General features: G+C 31.1%; 2 protein-coding genes across 13 annotated transcripts in view; one reads left to right on the forward strand and one right to left on the reverse strand.

Moving 5' to 3' along the window:
• The window catches only part of LOC114333247 (elongation of very long chain fatty acids protein-like), a 351,442-nt gene that overhangs the window by 138,054 nt on the left and 193,258 nt on the right, over positions 1-20,130 (reverse strand). For 2 of the 3 annotated variants that reach the window (XM_050647870.1, XM_050647876.1), the window contains exon 2: positions 16,432-16,558. The gene's annotated coding sequence lies outside the window, so the exon portion shown is untranslated. The remainder of the gene's footprint in view (positions 1-16,431; positions 16,559-20,130) is intronic. The other variant, XM_050647880.1, reaches the window with a different exon arrangement.
• LOC114333136 (obscurin) overlaps positions 1-20,130 on the forward strand; it is a 615,016-nt gene that overhangs the window by 49,113 nt on the left and 545,773 nt on the right. For all 10 annotated transcript variants that reach the window (XM_028283003.2, XM_028282967.2, XM_028282979.2 and 7 more), the window contains exon 2: positions 5,337-5,381. In XM_028283003.2, the coding sequence (XP_028138804.2) occupies positions 5,352-5,381 (30 nt within the window). In that variant the 5' untranslated portion in view covers positions 5,337-5,351. The remainder of the gene's footprint in view (positions 1-5,336; positions 5,382-20,130) is intronic.

A 20,130-nucleotide genomic window follows, 5' to 3' on the forward strand; every position in this document is an offset into this window, starting at 1 on the left:
CAAAAGTGCATAGAACTTACCCTCATGCACCCTGTGCCTAGGGACTAATTCACCTCTTTCTCAAAAACGCACCCATTTAAATGGTAGCACTCAGCGATTTTTTCAAATTTAGAGATCCATTGAACATATGAGACAATTAAATCCAGTTAACGTTGTAGTTCCTTTTAGCTCTCTTATTTTGTACATTATCAATAGCCTATATCATAACCTTAGGGTATAAACATAGTAGAAGCAAGTTTCCGCCTATGGGCAATTCGCGCGAATCTGCGCGGTTATCTCCAGCTGTAAAGAAATAAAGTTAATATACATGTTTTTAATCGCGAAAGAAGAATTTATGCAGAATATCATCATCTTTTTGTAAACTTAAAAAAAGATAATGAAAGAAAGTGAAGTATCGTTCTCTCTCTTGCCCCAAATAGGAGATCTTTCAAAAATGGCAGCAATCAATGCTTTCTTATTCATTGTACAATCACTAAACCCACGCGACAAAAATTCGAAACAAACTAAATTCTCATTCGAGTAAATGCGAGACCCGTGTTGAGCTGGCCCCCCCCACTTGCAAAAATTAAAAAACAAATAGCCCTGATTTATGAGCTATTTATGAGCTCTCATATTCCGCAAACTAAAAATTTTGAGCTCGTTCCACTGAGCAGGAATTTAATACCCTAGTGGGGGGGGCTGAGTCAGCCCCCCCCACTACTTAAAAATAGGAATATTGAATCGGTTTTTGCGGCAGAATTACGAGCTATTTATGAGCTCTTGAAATTATATAGTTTCGATTTTTGAGCTCATCCCCTTCACCCCCAAACAACCCTTTAATTGATTTAACTTAAGAGAAAGATGCTGAGAAAACTTAAAATATATCGTATTGCGGATATAATTCATATAGCTTATATACTCTAAGAATAAACTATTAAATCAAGAGCATTTCGATTATTGAGCTACAACCCCTTCGCAAGAAAACCACCCTATCTTCCCGGCTTAAGAGAAAGTTGTACTTAAAATGCATTAAACTAATTATTTGGCGACTACATATCATTTAATAATTTATAAGCTTCCAAATTACGCGCATTTAGATCAGTAGCTTGCAATTTATTTTGTATAGTGCAGTCACTGAAGGTAAAAATCAACGATTACCTTCAATTTCGGTGAACCTTCATCGATTTTCACAAAAATTGGTCAGTAGTTAGAGGATACGTCAAGAAACAAAGGTGACATGGTACCACCTTGCGCCTTTACCCTGAGGGTGGATACCGCCCCTTCTCGGGGGTGAAAATTATTTTATAAAAAATAAATGCACAAATCAATAAAAGAACAAATTAAAAGCAAAATTTATTATATAAAGTTAATAAAATAAGTCAATACTTTTTACGTTATTAAAGATCAAAGATTTTAATTATTTGTGAAAAAAATGCATGTTTTGAAAAGGTTTTTTGTAAATCAATGAAAATCTTTAAGTTTTTACGAAAAAGTTAATAGTAGTTTAATTCGTATAGCTTATATTCTAAGAATAAACTCTTAAATCACGCGTCTTTCGATTATAGAGCTACAACCCCTTCGCAAGAAAACGACCCCATATTCCCGGCTTAAGAGAGAGTTGTTCTTAAAATAATTTAAATTAATTATTTGGCGACTACATATCGTTTAATAATTTATGAGCTTGCAAAATATACGCATCTCAATTATTGAATTGCCATTTTCTTTCTATAGTGCAGTCACTGAAGGTAAAAATCAACTAGTACCTTCGATTTCGGTAAATCTCAATTTATTTTTACGAATTGACAATAACAACTTGGGGTTTTAGCCTGGGGTATATGTCACCCCTTCTCGGGAGTGAAAATTACTTTATTAAAAATAACCCCACAAATCGAGAGAGGGACAAATTGTAAGCAAAATTTGTTATATAATGTGATTAAAATAAATCAATACTTTTTGAGTTATTAAAGATTAAATATTTTAATTTTTGGAAAGAAAATGCATGCTTTAGAGCGATTTTTCATAAATGACTCAAAAACTGTAAGTTTTTACAAAAAAGTTTTCATCACTAAAATTGAAGCTAATAAAAAATATAATAAATTGCTTACTTGAAAAACCCTTTAATGTTAATTTAAAGTAAGTTATTGGTAATTAAATGTATATTTTTTTCCGCGACTGTTAAAATCTAAGGGTTCAAGCTTAAATAACGGGAAAGAGATGCATTTTATAACACTTAGGTACTAAATACTTGTCAAAGTACTTAGAAATACCTATGCAAAATAAGATGCAGAAAAAGTTGATAGTATCAAAATCCGCTCACCAATTTTCGTGAAAATGAAAGGAGATTTACCGAAATCGAAGGTACTAGTTGATTTTTACCTTCAGTGACTGCACTATAGAAAGAAAATGGCAATTCAATAATTGAGATGCGTATATTTTGCAAGCTCATAAATTATTAAACGATATGTAGTCGCCAAATAATTAATTTAAATTATTTTAAGAACAACTCTCTCTTAAGCCGGGAATATGGGGTCGTTTTCTTGCGAAGGGGTTGTAGCTCTATAATCGAAAGACGCGTGATTTAAGAGTTTATTCTTAAAATATAAGCTATACGAATTAAACTACTATTAACTTTTTTGTAAAAACTTAAAGTTTTTCAGTGATTTACAAAAAACCTTTTCAAAACATGCATTTTTTCACAAATAATTAAAATCTTTGATCTTTAATAACTTAAAAAGTATTGACTTATTTTATTAACTTTATATAATAAATTTTGCTTTTAATTTGTTCTTTTATTGATTTGTGCATTTATTTTTTATAAAATAATTTTCACCCCCGAGAAGGGGCGGTATCCACCCTCAGGGTAAAGGCGCAAGGTGGTACCATGTCACCTTTGTTTCTTGACGTATCCTATAACCACTGACCAATTTTCGTGAAAATCGATGAAGGTTCACCGAAATTGAAGGTAATCGTTGATTTTTACCTTCAGTGACTGCACTATACAAAATAAATTGCAATTTACTGATCTAAATGCGCGTAATTTGGAAGCTTATAAATTATTAAATGATATGTAGTCGCCAAATAATTAGTTTAACGCATTTTAAATACAACTTTCTCTTAAGCCGGGAAGATAGGGTGGTTTTCTGGCGAAGGGGTTGTAGCTCAATAATCGAAATGCTCTTGATTTAATAGTTTATTCTTAGAGTATATAAGCTATAGGAATTATATTCGCAGTACGATATATTTTAAGTTTTCTCAGCATCTTTCTCTTAAGTTAAATCAATTAAAGGGTTGTTTGGGGGTGAAGGGGATGAGCTCAAAAATCGAAACTATATAATTTCAAGAGCTCATAAATAGCTCGTAATTCTGCCGCAAAAACCGATTTAATATTCCTATTTTTAAGTAGTGGGGGGGGCTGACTCAGCCCCCCCCCACTAGGGTATTAAATTCCTGCTCAGTGGAACGAGCTCAAAATTTTTAGTTTGCGGAATATGAGAGCTCATAAATAGCTCATAAATCAGGGCTATTTGTTTTTTAATTTTTGCAAGTGGGGGGGGGCCAGCTCAACACGGGTAAATGCGAGAACGCGGGTTAAAGCTGGTTGCCCGTGCGAATACTTTTAAGTTTTGAAATTAGGCCAGGGTAATAAGACAAAAATATACCCTGTTCGTGACACTTCAGCAGCCAGGGTACTGAAGCATTTTTTTGACAAGTAATACACATAGGAACAAATTGTAACTATTTCCTGCGTAGGATCTGGCGGCCATTTTTATTTATAAACAACTGACTGTCAAAAAATGGCATTTTTCCAGTTTTTTTCCAATCAATGGAAAACAGTGAAACTTATGATTTTTTTAGTACAAATATCTTTGAGATTATGGAAAAAGCTATAAAATGATATATCACAAAGTTTGATATACTCATTTATTGTTAATTTAATTGCGAAAAAAGTTCGGAATTGCAAAAAAAAATTATTTTCGCAATAACTGTTGTAAAAATTAGTGTACAGGTTTAAAATGTTTGTCAAATGTTCTTTGGTCCTTAATATGTGATAAAACTTTCAAAGCGATTCATTTAATTGTTTAAATTTTATTCAAATTGTTTATCTTAGAGAGCATTTTTTTGCAATAAAATAAGTCAGAAAAAAAATGACGTTAGAACCATTCCACAGGTATCAAATGGAAGAGCATGAGCTATATTTTCAACTTGGTTTAAAGAAAGCGAATAAAAAATGCATTTATTAGTAATAAATAATTATGCAAAAGTATCGTAAATCTTCTCTTATAAACTTTTTGAATAACTTTTTCCAAAATAATTAACTGTTCTACCCTGTTTTAAGTGGACAACTACCAAGTAATGTTATTTATATCATAATTGATAAAAAATTGTAATAAATATATATAATTTCTTATATAACAAAATAAAAAGTTTATAAGGAAAGATTTACTTTTGCATAATTATTTATTACTAATAAATGCATTTTTTATTCGCTTTTTTTAAACCAAGTTGAAAATATAGCTCATGCTCTTTCATTTGACACCTGTGGAATGGTTCTAACGTCATTTTTTTCTGACTTATGTTATTGCAAAAAAAATACTCTCTGGGAAAAACAATTTGAATAAAATTTAAACAATTAAATGAATCGCTTTGAAATTTTTATCACATATTAAGCACCAAAGAAACCTTATATGATAAAAATTTCAAAGCTGTACACTAACTTTTACAATAAATATTGCGAAATTTTTTTTTTGCAATTACGACCTTTTTTCTCAATTAAATTAACAATAAATGAGTATATCAAACTTTGTAATACGTCATTTTAAAGCTTTTTCCATAGTCTCAAAGATATTTGTACTAAAAAAACCATAAGTTTCACTGTTTTCCATTGATTTGAAAAAAAAGGGAAGAATGCCATTTTTTGACACTTAATTGTTTATAAATAAAAATGGCCGCCAGATCATACGCAGGAAATAGTTACAATTTGCTCTTATAGGTATTACCTGTCGAAAAAACGCTTCAGTACCCTGGCTGCTCGAGTGTCATGGAAAAAATCTTATTACCCTGGACTAAATAACATCGTAATCAGAAGACGACATTTTGCTAGAAGTTGTAGAAGCAACTGACAAATTTGAAGGATTTTTCTCGCTTTTATCGGTATTCACTGTGTTACAAATTCAGGCTTGAGAAAGCCGTGCAGATTCGCGCGAATTGCCCGTAAGCGGAAAGCTGCTTCCACTGTGTTTGTACCCTACTCTCTGTTGGTTGCTCTTATCAGCCTTTAATCTTTACAATAGAAAAGTTTTCAAATATTTAGTTTTAATTATTATTTATTTAAATTTACAACTTTGTCATTGTTTCAGACTAAAAGATGCGTGATGGCATCTTCAGATAAAGACAAGACAAAAGTAAGTATATTTTTATAGAGTTTCTACATAAATCAAAAAACAGTATTGGATTCTTAATCTATGTATAATAATTATTATCAGGAAAGTGGAACAATATGAACACGACCATACAAACAAGACAGTCTGGAAACATCAAATGAAATAAATAGGTCATTTGAATAAAGAAAATTACAAATTCACAAGAAATCTCAAAATACATTTATTTTAGATTTTAAAAAACATGTTGCTTAAAACCATTTAAAAAAGCTCTTCCTTTTATATTAAAGACAGCTATTGTTTTCAAACTTAATACAAAAATTAACAAAAAAAATTAAATCATGTGTGACTAAATTCGCACATTAAGGTACGTATAGATATGCGTGACACGCACTACTCCCCATGTGTGCGCTGTGCGTTCCGTTAGATTAGTACGTGTTTTCAAGTGGCGCACAAAAGTCGCGCACACGGCGCACCACCATCCAACTTCTGTCGGCGCCACGAACGCGCGGAACGTACACGAACGTACTGTCTATACGTACCTTTAGGAAATGCAAAAATGTTTTAGTTCTTCATAGTAAGAAAGTAAACAAAAACCATCAGTGTTTTTTTGTACGGCGTCGATAAAAAATGTGGTTTCATTAAAAACGACTCAACTAATTGTTTTGCGGTTAAAATTAGTTTTATCACTTGTTTTTATTTCATTAACTGCAGTTGAGAAACATTGTTTATTTAAAATAAATGCAAAACTAGACCAGGGCGCATCTGTAAAAATATGAGTACATTTGGACGTTGAGAAGTGACCCTTTTTTTGCAGAACTGGCTTGAAAATAACTCATATAATATTACTTGAGTTCTCCTCCCACTCAAAAAGTCCGGAACATCGTTTAAATAATCAAAATGTCAAAAAATGAAGGAAAAATTCGATTTTTTCTTTGTTTTTTGATTATAATTTTGAAAGTATTCATTTCTGAGAAAAGTTGTACTGATATAAAAGTTGCACAATTAAATTTACTACAATATAGAATTCGTTAAACATTTTGAAAATTGTCACCCTTATTGCAAAATAGCAATAATTGCGAAAAAACGATAAAAAAAACAAGTATTCGCATTTTACGTTATTCAAGCATTTTTATGCTACACTTAGGACCTTCATGTTTTACCAAGAAAAACTTTATAAGTGAAATTTAATAAAAAAATTTCTTCTTGGTAAAAGGTATATTAGTTTAAAAAGCCCTAAAGGGCTACAAACATATAAACAAAACGTTTTCGCTCTGTAACAAGAGCATCATCAGTGTTAGCTAAACTAAGTATAACCACATTAATTAAAGCAAATGTTAAAGTTAAAATGATGACCAAGATAAAAGGAAAGTTTGGTTATACTTACAAGAACATGGTGAGCCAACCAAAAAATACAAAGGTCAAAGCCTTTCAAAAAACAGACAAAAGTCTTATATAAAAGATAACATCGTAAAATCCAAAGGATGGATAAAATTCCTAAGGATATGGCCCTATGGCAACATATGACTCCCACACGTTGTAAGTGGGTGAAAAGGTAACTAGGTCATTCTGTTATAAGAGGTGGCAGGCAACTAATAGATGAAAGTCATTATCTTTCATCTATTAGTTGCCTGCCACCTCTTATAACAGAATGACCTAGTTACCTTTTGACCCACTTACAACGTGTGGGAATCATATGTTGCCATAGGGCTATATCCTTAGGAATTTTATCCATCCTTTGGATTTTACGATGTTATCTTTTATATAAGACTTTTGTCTGTTTTTTGAAAGGCTTTGACCTCTGTATTTTTTCGTTGGCTCACCATGTTCTTGTAAGTATAACCAAACTTTCCTTTTATCTTGGTCATCATTTTAGCTTTAACATTTGCTTTAATTAATGTGGTTATACTTATTTTAGGTAACACTGATGATGCTCTTGTTACAGAGCGAAAATGTTTTGTTCATGTTTGTAGCCCTTTAGGGCTTTTTAAACTAATATACCTTTACCAAGAAGAAAATTTTTTATTAAATTTCACTTGTAATTAATGGTATACAGCCAACTAGAGGAAGTTTTTCCTTGTGAAAAACTTTATGATATAAGAAAACAATACTGTGAGTTTCATTAAAATCGGTTGAATAGATTTTGCAATCCAGCTTTCGCAAAAAAAATTAATTTTTTCAAAATGTTGCAGGACTGAATATAAAGCAGACAGCAAGTTTAATTTTTTGCATATAGAAGAATACCGTACCTTTCATTTGCAATTTGCAAAATTAAAATCGGTTAACCACTACGGCGTCAGGAATTTTTTTAAATACACTTTTTTTTGGTGTTACGCGCAGGACAGCGTATAGTTTGCTCTGATTGGGCAATCCAATCACCTTTGATAATGATTGATAAATTTTAATTTTTAGTACATTTTGATATAAATAAATAAATTTGTTTATTGCAAAATAAAAACACATGCTCTGTCCTTTGAAATAACACTTTTTTTTGGCAAAAACTTTGTTTGTTCATATATTTTAATTTAGAGAATAAAAGTTTATTATTTTTAAACATATGCAACTGTTTAAACAATATTTCACAAACAATAATCAAATTAGTTTGATTTTTGTGGAATTAAACTATTAAAATACAACAAAATATAGTGTAAGAAAATAATATATTAGATAAAAATTGGAAGAAACTTTGGTGGAAATCAACTTGTGTGAATCGAACACCGCTGTCCTGCGCGTAGCACCAAAAATTAATGTTTATTTAAAAAAATTCCCGACGCCGTGGTAGTTAATGGATTTTAATTTTAAAAATTGCAAACGAAAGGTACGGTATTATTCTATACGTAAAAAAAATCAACTTGCTATCTGTTTCATTTTCAGTCCTGCAACATTTTGGAAAAATGAATTTTTTTGCGAAAACTGGATTGCAAAATTTATTTTGCAAAATCTATTGCACTGATATTAATGAAATTTACATTATTGTTTTAATATATTATATAGTTTTTCTGGGTAAAATATGAAGGACCTACGTGTAGCAAAAATGGTTGAAAAACGTAAAATGCAAATACTTTTTTTTATGTTTTTTTCGCAATTATTGCTATTTTGCAACAAGGGTAACAATTTTTAAAATTTGTAACCAATATTTTGTGGGAAATTTAATTACGCAACTTTTATACAGGGTGTCCAGAAACTCTACCGACAAACGAAGACAGGAGATTGCTCAGATAATTTTAAGACAATTTAACTCAATTCACCTAGTCCGAAAATGCTTCTTAAGGGAGCTAGAGCTCTTTGAAAATGGCGCCATGAAATTAGTTTTTCTTAAATACCTCCAGAACGCTTCTATTTAGAAAAACGAAAATTGGTACGCAAATTTGCTTTTTAGAGATGAATCGATTCCATCCATTGCAAATTTCTAGTGCCGGTCATAGGCGCCCGTTTTGGGTAGAGCAACGGGTATTTTATCGCATAACTTTTTTGTCCTTAACTTTTATGCATTTTTGACTCCGGATTATTAAATTGTGAGGTATTTTAGTACTAAAAGGTACTCTTGTTTTAAGTCGGTAGGACACACCGTTTTCTAGAAAAATCGATTTGAAAGTTTTTCGTTTTTGAATTTGAAAAAAAAATGAAAGAACTTTTCAACAAAAAACGAAGTATTTTACCAACATAAAGTAAGAGTAACTTTTAGTACTCGAATACCTCATAATATAATAATCTAGTGTCAAAAATGCTCAAAAATTTAAGACAAAAAAGTTATGCTATAAAATAACTGTTGACCTACCCAAAACGGACGCCTATGACCAGTACTAGAAATTTGCTATTAAAGAAATCGATTTATCTCTGGAATATAAATAAATGTACCAGTTTTCGTCTTTCTAAACAGTTTTTTTTTGAAATTTTTTTTTTAATTCAAAAAGCGAAAAATTTTCAAATCGATTTTTCTACAAAACGGTGCGTCCTACCGATTTACAACAAGAGTACCTTTTACTACTAGAATACTTCATAATTTAATAATACAGTGTCAGAAATGCATAAAAGTTAAAGATAAAAAAGTTATGCGATAAAATAACCGTTGCCCTACCCAAAACGGACGCCTATGATCGGTACTAGAAATTTGCAATGGATGGATTAGATTTATGTCTTGAAGATAACTACGCGTACCAATTTTTGTTTTTCTAAATAGAAGCGTTCTGGAGGTATTTAAGAAAAACTAATTACAAGACGCCATCTTCAAAGAGCTCTAGCTCCCTTAGGAAGCATTTTCGGACTAAGTGAATTGGGTTAAATTATCTTAAAATTATCTGAAGAATCTCCTGTCTTCGTTTGTCGGTAGAGTTTCTGGACACCCTGTATGAGTACAACTTTTCTCTAAAGTAAATACTTTGAAAGTTATAATCAAAAAACGAAGAAAATATTCGAATTTTTCCTTCATTTTTTGACATTTTGATTATTTAAACAATGTTCCAGACATTTTTGAGTGGGAGGATAACCCAATTATTATTATAGGAGACAATTTCAAAAAATTTCTGCAAAAAAATATGAGTCACCTCTCAACGTCCATCTCGAAACAGATGCGCCCTCTACTAAACGTAAAAGTTCTACAGATGATATAAAAAGGAAATGAAACAACAACACAAGAAAAAATTGGTCGCCTATTTCACGACATATTTCTGGGTTTGTAAAACAGATCAAAAGCCGATTTTCCAATGTACTAAAAATGATAATGGGTGATTCCATTTCAAATCACTCAATTTTGGATCAAAAAAACTTTTGGATCTGCGATTTGTCTGAAAATTGGTATATGGCATCTGCAAGATGTAGAACTAAAACATTTAAGGCCGAATTGTCTGCTTCTTCTTCTTTTTTTTTCTCAAAATGTTGTTTTAAGCGATTTTACAGTGATTTGGTATTTATTTAAACAAATTTGCATTTTCTATCGTAAAGTATTAATGGAAAACATAATATTTTAATAGAAGGGACTAAAAATGTCATTATATGGCATTATAACAAGTTATTTTGATTTAAAACAAGTTTTTGATCAAATTTTATAGTGTAGAGAACGTTTACCGTTTTTTACATTTTCCTCCATTTCCAAAATAAATCATTATGGATTTGGCTGTAAATTTGTCCACAGATAGCCAAAATATAGGGCTTTAAGTGGATAGAAGGATTTGAATTATATTATAATACCAAAAAATTACATGCAATATCATAGTCAAAAATATCGGCGTCTAAGTACAATTAGCTCGGAAAATATGGACTTCACGACAAAAATCGTTAAAAAGGAATTGTAATAATTGTAAGTACGATTTATTTGGAACAATTTCAGTTCCTACCATTTTGTCGAAAAGTTAAGAATGTCGGAGATATTGAGCAAAAACCGTTCTCCTTTAAAATCAATATGGCGGCTAACGTAACGGAGTAATTCATTCGCGATTTAAATTTAGGCTACTATTGCCCCCCCCCCTAATTATAAAAACAAAATTTTGGGCAGCTCAGCATGCAAGCTCAAATGCTATCTCGACTGGAATAATATACTTTTGAATCTGATATTATTGCATGTAACTTTTTTAGTATTGTAATATAATTCAAATCCTTTTAACCACTTAAAGTCCTATGCTTTGGCTATATGTGGGCAAATTTTCAGCCAAATCGATTATGATGTATTTTGGGAATGGAGGAAAATGTAAAAAACGTTTTCTACACTATACAATTTTGTCAAAAACTTATTTTGAATCAAAATAACTTGTTATAATGCCATATATTGACATTTTTCTCCCTTCTATTAAAATATTATTTTTTTCCATTGATACATTTAGATAGAAAATGCGAATGTGTTTTAATAAACACCAAATCACTGTGAAATCGCATAAAATAACATTTTGAGAAAAAAAAAGAAGAAGATTTTTTGACCTTAAATATCCTATTTTTACGTCCCGCAGAAACTATATACCAAGTTTCAGAAAAATCGGAGATCCAAAAGTTTTTGCCTGAGTGATTTGACATGGAATGTACCTGATATATTAAATTACTTCAGTTTGAGGAAAATCCACACACGCGTTGGACAGCGGACGCAATATTAGATGTTAGACATTTATTTATCGACTCGAATATTAAAAGAAAATCAATTCCTCATTTTTCAAGAACTGATAACATATTACCTATTCTTTTTCACATTATCTAGAACCAAACTAGATAATATAGCAGTTTTTATCCAACCTATTTAATTTCTAATGCGTTGTAGCAAACGTCGTCAAACAAATATATATTTTTTTAAATTTTGTATTAAATTTTAAAACAATAATATTTTTTAATGGAAAACAAGGATATATTTTGAAAGATGTAGCGTAAACACCTACTTCTCATTTAAAAATCTATATATTACAATCTTGACTCTAAGGCAAGCCGCACACCAAAGAAACATGATACGAAAAACATGAAACATAAAACGAAAAACATGTTTCATGAAAAGAAAACACTGCTGAACAAATCTCAAATTCCGCCTATCAATGAAACGAGTGTGATTCATGCTCATGACACATTTTTATTTTCGGAGAGTCTCATAAATGGCCGGACGTATATTTGTTTAGCAGTGGTTTATTTCCATGAAACGTAATTTACGTTTCATGTTTCTTTGATGCCTTAGCCAAGCCGCACACCAAAGAAACATGAAACGAAAAACATGAAACATGAAACGAAAAACATGTTTCATGAAAAGAAAACACTGCTAAAAAAATCTCAAAGTCCGCCTACTAATGAAACGAGTGTGATTCATGCTCATGACACATTTTTATTTTCGGAGAGTCTCATAAATGGCCGGATATATATTTGTTTAGCAGTGGTTTATTTCCATGAAACGTAATTTACGTTTCATGTTTCTTTGATGTGCGGCCGGGCTGAAAGATATTAAACTCAACAGATTGCAAATAGAAAAATTGGCATTTCCGTGATTGATTTTTTTTTTATGAGCACTAATATTTAAATGAATATTTTTTCCATTTGGATGTTTTACATTTACACTCTATAACAGTTAAAATGGCGTAGGCGCAAAATTTCGCGCCAATGTGTTTTAAATGCATTAATTTTTTTCGAATCCTGAGAAAACTAAAGTCTTTTTGAAAAATTGAAACGTAGAATGAAAGATTACGTTACTACCGAAGCCGAATTCCCTTAGAGTAACCAAAAATTTATGTTGAATGAGATATTTAAAATTAAAACAACAACACATTTTCTCCTTTTTTTCACCCCTGTGACTTGTTAAAATAAACATTACAGAAGTTTTCAGGGACTTTCGAACCTCGGTATCTTTCATTATGCGTTTAAATTTTTCAAAAATACTTATCTAATAGTTTTCTCGGAATTCGAAAACAATGAATGCATTTAAAACACATGGGTGCGAAATTTTGCGCCTACGCCCTTAAAATATACTATATCCATCTATCAAAATAAAGGCGTGAATTGAAGTAGACTCTAAACTTCAAATTGTTTACGTTGTGATCACCGTTATAAAATGAAATTGATATTTGATGTCTTCGTTGTAAAAAAAATCATAATATTAGAATAAAACAAAAAAAAAGGAGGAATTTTATTTTATATCAAAATAATACTATATCCATCTATCAAAATAAAGGCGTGAATTGAAGTAGACTCTCAACTTCAAATTATTTGCGTTGTGTTCACCGTTATCAAATGAAATTGATATTTGATATCTTCGTTGCAAAAAAAATTCATAATATTAAAATAAAACAAAAAAAGGAGGACTTTTATTTTATATCAAAATAATACTAGTTCCATCTATCAAAATAAAGGCGTGAATTAAAGTAGACTCTCAACTTCAAATTATTTGCGTTGTGTTCACCGTTATCAAATGAAATTGATATTTGATGTCTTCGTTGTAAAAAAAATCATAATATTAAAATAAAACAAAAAAAAGGAGGAATTTTATTTTATATCAAAATAATAGAGTATTATTCAACGAAACTTAGTTAAAATTACAAAATTTGTTGAAAATCTTGGTCGTTTAAGTATAATCACAAACTATCTTCGTAATATATCTACAGTTTATGAAACACCAGAACTTCGTGTTAAGAATAGTGCTTACTAGAAATCTAGGCTTTTATAATGCCGCATCTTCATTGGTAAATTTTTCGTGCGTACCAGCTGTTCGTCGCAAATATTTGCGTGCTCGAAGTAAATTGTGCTAGTGTGGACGTGTTCGTCGCATAAAACGAACGCAAGAATTTTCGACGCACACAACGCACACGCTCCATTCGTTATCGTTTTCGGGCGAACATCAAAAAATGATTTGAGCACCGCGTCCTCACCGGTTAAAATTTGCGACGCACATTCTTGCAACGAACCATTAGTTGAATACACACGAACAATTTACCAATGCGGACGAGCCATAAGATTTTTAGCAGAGGCTCATACAGAAGTTAATCTTCTTTTTTTTACTAAGGAAGTAAAACTTCACTTGTAGGTAGATGGTATATACATTTATTAAAATTCCCTTCTAAAAAGATCCAAGATGGATTAAAGTGGGTACATCAATAGTACAAAAAACACAAACGTTTTCGGACTAATCAGTCCATCATCAGGTTGAAACTTCAGATCCAAAATAGTTGGAACTAGCTACATAGTTAGGTCGAATGACCTTAGTATTACAAAAATTAAGCCATTTCTGCTACAACAATGTCGACAATAGGTCGATGTTAAAAGAATTTAATGAGACTATAATGGAGTCTTCATCTTGGCTTTAAACTGACAGGAAGCCATGAAGACTCCATGTCACTTCCTGTCAGCTTGAAGCCAAGATGAAGACTCCATTATAGTCTCATTAAATTCTTTTAACATCGACCTATTGTCGACATTGTTGTAGCCGAAATGCCTTAATTTTTGTAATATTAAGGTCATTCGACCTGTAGCTAGTTCCAACTATTTTGGATCTGAAGTTTCAACCTGATGATGGACTAATTAGTCCGAAAACGTTTTTGTTTTTTGTACTATTGATGTACCCACTTTAATCCAACTTGGATCTTTTTAGAAGGGAATTTTAATAAATTTATATACCATCTACCTAAAAGTGAAGTTTTACTTCCTTAGTAAGTTTTTTTATTATGGTATACAGCCAATGAGAGGAATCGTTTCCTTTATATTTTAATCTTCTTTGTTATCTAGTGTTCTGAAATAAAATTTTATACCTAATTACCAAAGAAAAATTCGGTTTTATTTGACGAGTTGAACATAATCATGCAGATATCATTTTCATCAAATTTGATTTTGTATAGTACAAGCTTATGATGCTGGGCTCTATCAAAAGATTTTTCATGTGCGCTGAAACAGCATTTCTGTGATCACTACATTTCTGCAGGAGTAGGTTTCCACTGACTAGAGATTCGCTTATTCTAAAAGTGTTTTTGAAGCCCAACTGTGAATTATGTAAATCTTGTTCACATTTACTTCTATGTATCACTCATAAATTTTTTTTGAGTATATGAAAGATAGGGGCATATTCGGTAACATGCTATGCAAAGGAGTACCAAGCATATTCCGGGGTAAATTTTTTTTTATTAAAAATAACAGCGGGAATGAATATACTAACCAATTTTAAGTAACTTTTGATTTCTAATAAAAAACAAACACTTTTTTAAACGGTTTTTTGCGAATTAATCAAAAAGTATATATTTGATCAAAAAACATTTTTATAAAAATGTAGCTTATAAAAAAAAATGAAAATAATTATTTAGAAGAAATATGTTTAAAAAATTCTCTTTTTTGAAACACATCGGAATCTAATGTATAGAACTACATACAAAAATGCAGAACCCACAATAGTTTTAGTTATTTGAAAAAAGAGAGATTTTTTGAAATACAAAAATCTCCGTACTTCAACCTCATTTTTTTTTCAAAACTAAGTATGTATTTTAAACTAGCCAACTTTCTAGAGCAGGCCTTCTTAAACTATGAGTCGCGCCCCCAAACGGGGTCGCGTAGCAAAATTCTGGGGTTGCGAAAGATTTTAATCTCATATATTTAAATACACGATTTTATAACATAGTAATATGGGGTCGTCAGGAAACTCGCAATCATAAATGGGGTAGTGCAAGAAGAAGAAAATTAAGAAGACCTGTTCTAGAGCATACCGTAAATACCTTAAGGAAGTGAATTGTAAAGGGGTAACGATTATTTTTAATTAGGATGGTAATTAGGGGGTGATTTTCACGTGTTTTGTCGCTGAAAAAATACGGAACAACCTTATTTTGGTCATAATTCCCTTAGTATCGGTGCTAGGGACTTTTATAAAAAATAAAGATTAAGATTTTTCAAGCACTACAAAAGAGGCTGTATAAGTATTCCATGAAAAATTTCATTGGATTCTTCATATTTCACGTTAAATTGGCATTTGACGCAAAAAAACAAAATTTCCATCAACAATTCTTTTTTATTTTTTATAAGAGTCCCTTTTTTGATGAATAAATACTTTCTGAGTAATTCACAAAAAACGTTTAAAAAAATTTATAGGACAAAATTTGCTTTATTTTGGTAATATATTCATGCCCGGTGTTATTTTTAATAAAAAATATTGTGCCCCCATGATGGGGTGGCACCCCCGCCACGCCCTACGGCAAAGAATCAATTTTGAAGTTGAAACCCATAGCCAAATTTTCGTGGAAATCGTTGCTGGCTCAGAAAAGTATGCGAGAAAATGGTCATTGACTGGAATGACCTTGACCATTGTCCCTTTTCAAATTTTTGCGGACTCAACCTTGATTTCAAAATCACGGTTTCTTCGGAAGTATGCTCATAATTGCCTATATAATATTTTTTTCATGCCCGATTTCTATCATTTTTCATGTCAAAACAATTTGATCCAAAATACTTAATATTAAAATAAATATTAAATATAAATACGTTGATTTAGTCGGTGCAAGATTTGTGCCGCCACTGAAAGGTTATAATTAATTTTAGCTTCTACATTTACTGAATACATTATAAAATTTGACTGATTTTTATATAACCACTAATTGTTTTATTTATAGATAAGTAGCACATGTATAACACCAACACACATACTTACAGAAGTGAAGATTTACGAGAAAATTGGCTTCCTGATTGGCGATGATATTTTCTATAAGAAAACCAGTACGTTCCTAAATGTGCTTAAATTTGCTTCTCTTCTCTGAGCTTAGTTACTTGACTTACTTCTGAAACAAAAAAAAAATTGTTAGTGTTAAAATGTTTGAATTAATATAATGTATCTTCATTTTAATGTATATTTTTAAATAGAATTTATTATAAAGCTATGTTAATATGTACTTGGTAATGGTTCTAGGAAAATTTATAATACTAATCGTAAATCATAGTAGTTCAGGGCGGATCTGTTTTGAGATGGACGTTAAGAGGTAACTCAGAAATTTCTTGGAATTAAACCATATAATAATAATTGAGTTATCCTTTCACTCAAAAAGATCCGGAACATTGTTTAAATAATCAAAATGTCAAAAAATGAAGGAACAATTCGATTTTTTTTTCCTACTTTGATTATAACTTTAAAAGTATTCACTTCCGAGAAAAGCTACACTAAAATAAAAGTTGTGTAATTAAATTGGCTACAATATAAGATTGGATAAAAATTTTTAAAATTGTTACCCTTGTTACAATATAGCAATAATTGCGAAAAAAAAACATAAAAAAACAAGTATTCCCATTTTACGTTTTTTAACCATTTCTGCTACACGTAGGACCTTCATATTTCACCCAAAAAAACTCTATGACATGTTAAAACAATACTGTAAATTTAGTTAAGGTCGGTTTAACAGATTTTGCGAAATAAATTTTGAAATCCAGCTTTCGCAAAAAAAATTCACTTTTTCAAAATGTTTTCTACAAAATTTTTTTTTACAATACTGTACCTTTCATTTGCAATTTGCAAAATTAAAATCGATTAACTACCACGACGTCAGGAATTTTTTTAAATAAACATTAATTTTTGGTGCTACGCGCAGGACAGCTGTGTTCGATTCACACAAGTTGATTTCCACCAAAATTTCTTGCAATCTTTATCTAATATATTATTTTCTTACTCTATATTTTGTTGTATATTCATATTTTAAATCCACAAAAATCAAACTAATTTTTTATTGTTTGTGAAAAATTGTTTACATATGTGTTAAACATGCAATTAAACAATTGCATATGTTTAAAAATAATACACTTTTATTTTTTAAGTTAAAATATATGGGCAAAGAAAGTTTTTGCTAAAAAAAGTGTTATTTCAAAGGAATGTTTTTATTTTGCAATAAACAAATTTATTTATTTCTATCGAAATGTACTAAAAATTAAAATTTATCAATCATTATCAAAGGTCATTGGAATGCCTAATCAGAGCGAACTTATCGCTGTCCTGCGCGTAGCACCAAAAATTAATGTTTATTTTAAAAAAATCCTGACGCCGTGGAAGTTAACCGATTTTAATTTTGCAAATTGTAAATGAAAGGTACAGTATTCTTTTATACGCAAAAAAATTGCTGTCTGTTTTATTTGTAGTGCTGCAACATTTTAAAAAAATGAATTTTTTTTGCGAAAGCTGGATTGCAAAATTTATTTTGCAAAATTTATTAAACAGATCTTAATGAAATTTACAGTATCGTTTTATCATATCATATAATTTTTATGGGTAAAATATGAAGGTCCTAAGTGTAGCATAAATGGTTGAAAAGCTTAAAATGCGAATACTTGTTTCTTTATGTTTTTTCGAAGTTATTGCTATTTTGCAACAAGAGTGACAATGTTTAAAATTTTCAGTTAATCCTATATTGTAGTAAATTTAACTACTCAACTTTTATGTCGATGCAACTTTTTTCGAAAATGAATAGTTTTAAAGTTATAATCAAAAAACCAAGGAAAAAATCAATTTTTTTCTTAATTTTTTGACATTTTGATTATTTAAACAATGTTCCGGACCTTTTTAAACGGGAGGATAACTCAAATATTATTATATGAGTTATTTTCAAGTAATTTCTGCAAAAAAATATGAGTCACCTCTCAACATCCAAATGTACTAATATTTTTACAGATGCGCCCTGGTCTATAGCCACGAAATGCATTTATGATTTCATTATTATAAAGTCGCTTTTGTAGAGCAAAGACTCTTCTATACTGCACCTGAACCCTCTCTTCTGGTTCGTAGATGAGAAGCAAATACTTATCAAATTTACCGCTTCACTAAGAAAAGGTTTTCTTACACCTTTCTCTGAGAGATGTCTTAGACAAGGAGAAACGATGTCACACAAGCTCTTCACAGCAGTTATACTCACAAAGTATGCTATTAAAAAGTCAATTGGTATAAGACCGAAATAAATATCAACGGAAAGCAGTTAACAACCTTCGATTTTCCGACGATGTCAATAATCAGTAATGAAGACATCAAATAAACTTTTATTTGTCATAAACCAAACGTTTTATGACAAACTTTGTTATCAGCATCATCATCACGTAACGCTACAACCCTGGGTGGGTTCTGGCTGACTGTACAACTTTCTTCCAATTTGTTTGGTCTTCCATCAACCTAGGGTCAAATGGAATGTTCATTTTTCGGAGATCTGCTTGGATGTTATCTCTCTATCGTATTCTGGGACGTCCGAATGGTCTTTTGCCTGTAGGAATCTCCTTCCATACTAGTCTTACAAGTCTCTCGTTATGAAGTCGGTGCCCATCTTAGTCCCTGTGATTTAATTTCTTGGACAATATCGGCCTCATTGGTTTGTGGTGATGTAGTGAGGTCCGAAATTTATTTAAGTATTTTTCGTTCAAAACGTCTGAGCTTTTCTTCGTTTGCTTTGGTCATGGTCCACGTCTCGTATTCATATGTTAGTACAGGTCTGACGATGGATTTGTAAATTTTGATCTTTGAACTTCCTGTAAGATTTTTTGATTTTATAAGCTTATCCAGTGCGAATAGACAGCGATTTTCCGATTAGATATTGTCTTTTATTTCTTCAGTAACATCGTTGTCAGCTGTGATTACGGCCCCCAGATACTTAAAACGTTGTACTCATTCAAAATTGAAGGTGTTGACCGTCACATTTTGTTCTATCCTGTCTCTTCGTGTAATTATATTTATACACATATATTTCGTCTTCTCTTCATTAATCTTCAGCCCTACTTCACTTGTTGCTCCTTCCACCTTGTTGAGAATATATTTTATGGTTAGGATGGATTCTCCGACGAAATCAATGTTATCTGCATATGCTAGTAATAGCTTGGGAGCTTAAACCGATAGTAATTCTGTTTTTATTTCAGCCGACCTCATGGCTTTCTCTAATACAAGGTTAAATAGTGGAGGTAACACACACTATTTGAGTCCACTGTTCATTTCAAAGCTGCCAGACAGTTTATTATTTACACGTACTTTAGATATTTCACCCTCCATACAGACTTTGGTCATCCGAACGAGTTTCTTTGGTAACTGTTCTGTCTTTCTACGCTGTTAGTAGGCTGTCGAAAGTATATGAAGAGATTGTATGTGGGTCTGTTATACTCCCACCCCTTTTCTGGAAGCTGTATCAGCGTGAATAGTTTTTTGTTAAATCTGTTTGCCCAATAACCAAATTGTTAATCTGTTTTCCCTAAAACCGGCTAGATAATCTCCTAGCACAATTTTGGCATAAGGGGGCTAAAATAGTGTTTGAAAGGATTTTATATGCCGTGTTTAGGAGTGAAATTCCTCTACAATTATCGCATTCTGCTGTGTTTCTTTTTTTGTGGATGGCCACTA

The sequence above is a fragment of the Diabrotica virgifera genome, chromosome 1, assembly GCF_917563875.1.
Source record: "Diabrotica virgifera virgifera chromosome 1, PGI_DIABVI_V3a".
In the NCBI taxonomy this organism is placed as follows: Eukaryota; Metazoa; Arthropoda; class Insecta; order Coleoptera; family Chrysomelidae; genus Diabrotica; species Diabrotica virgifera.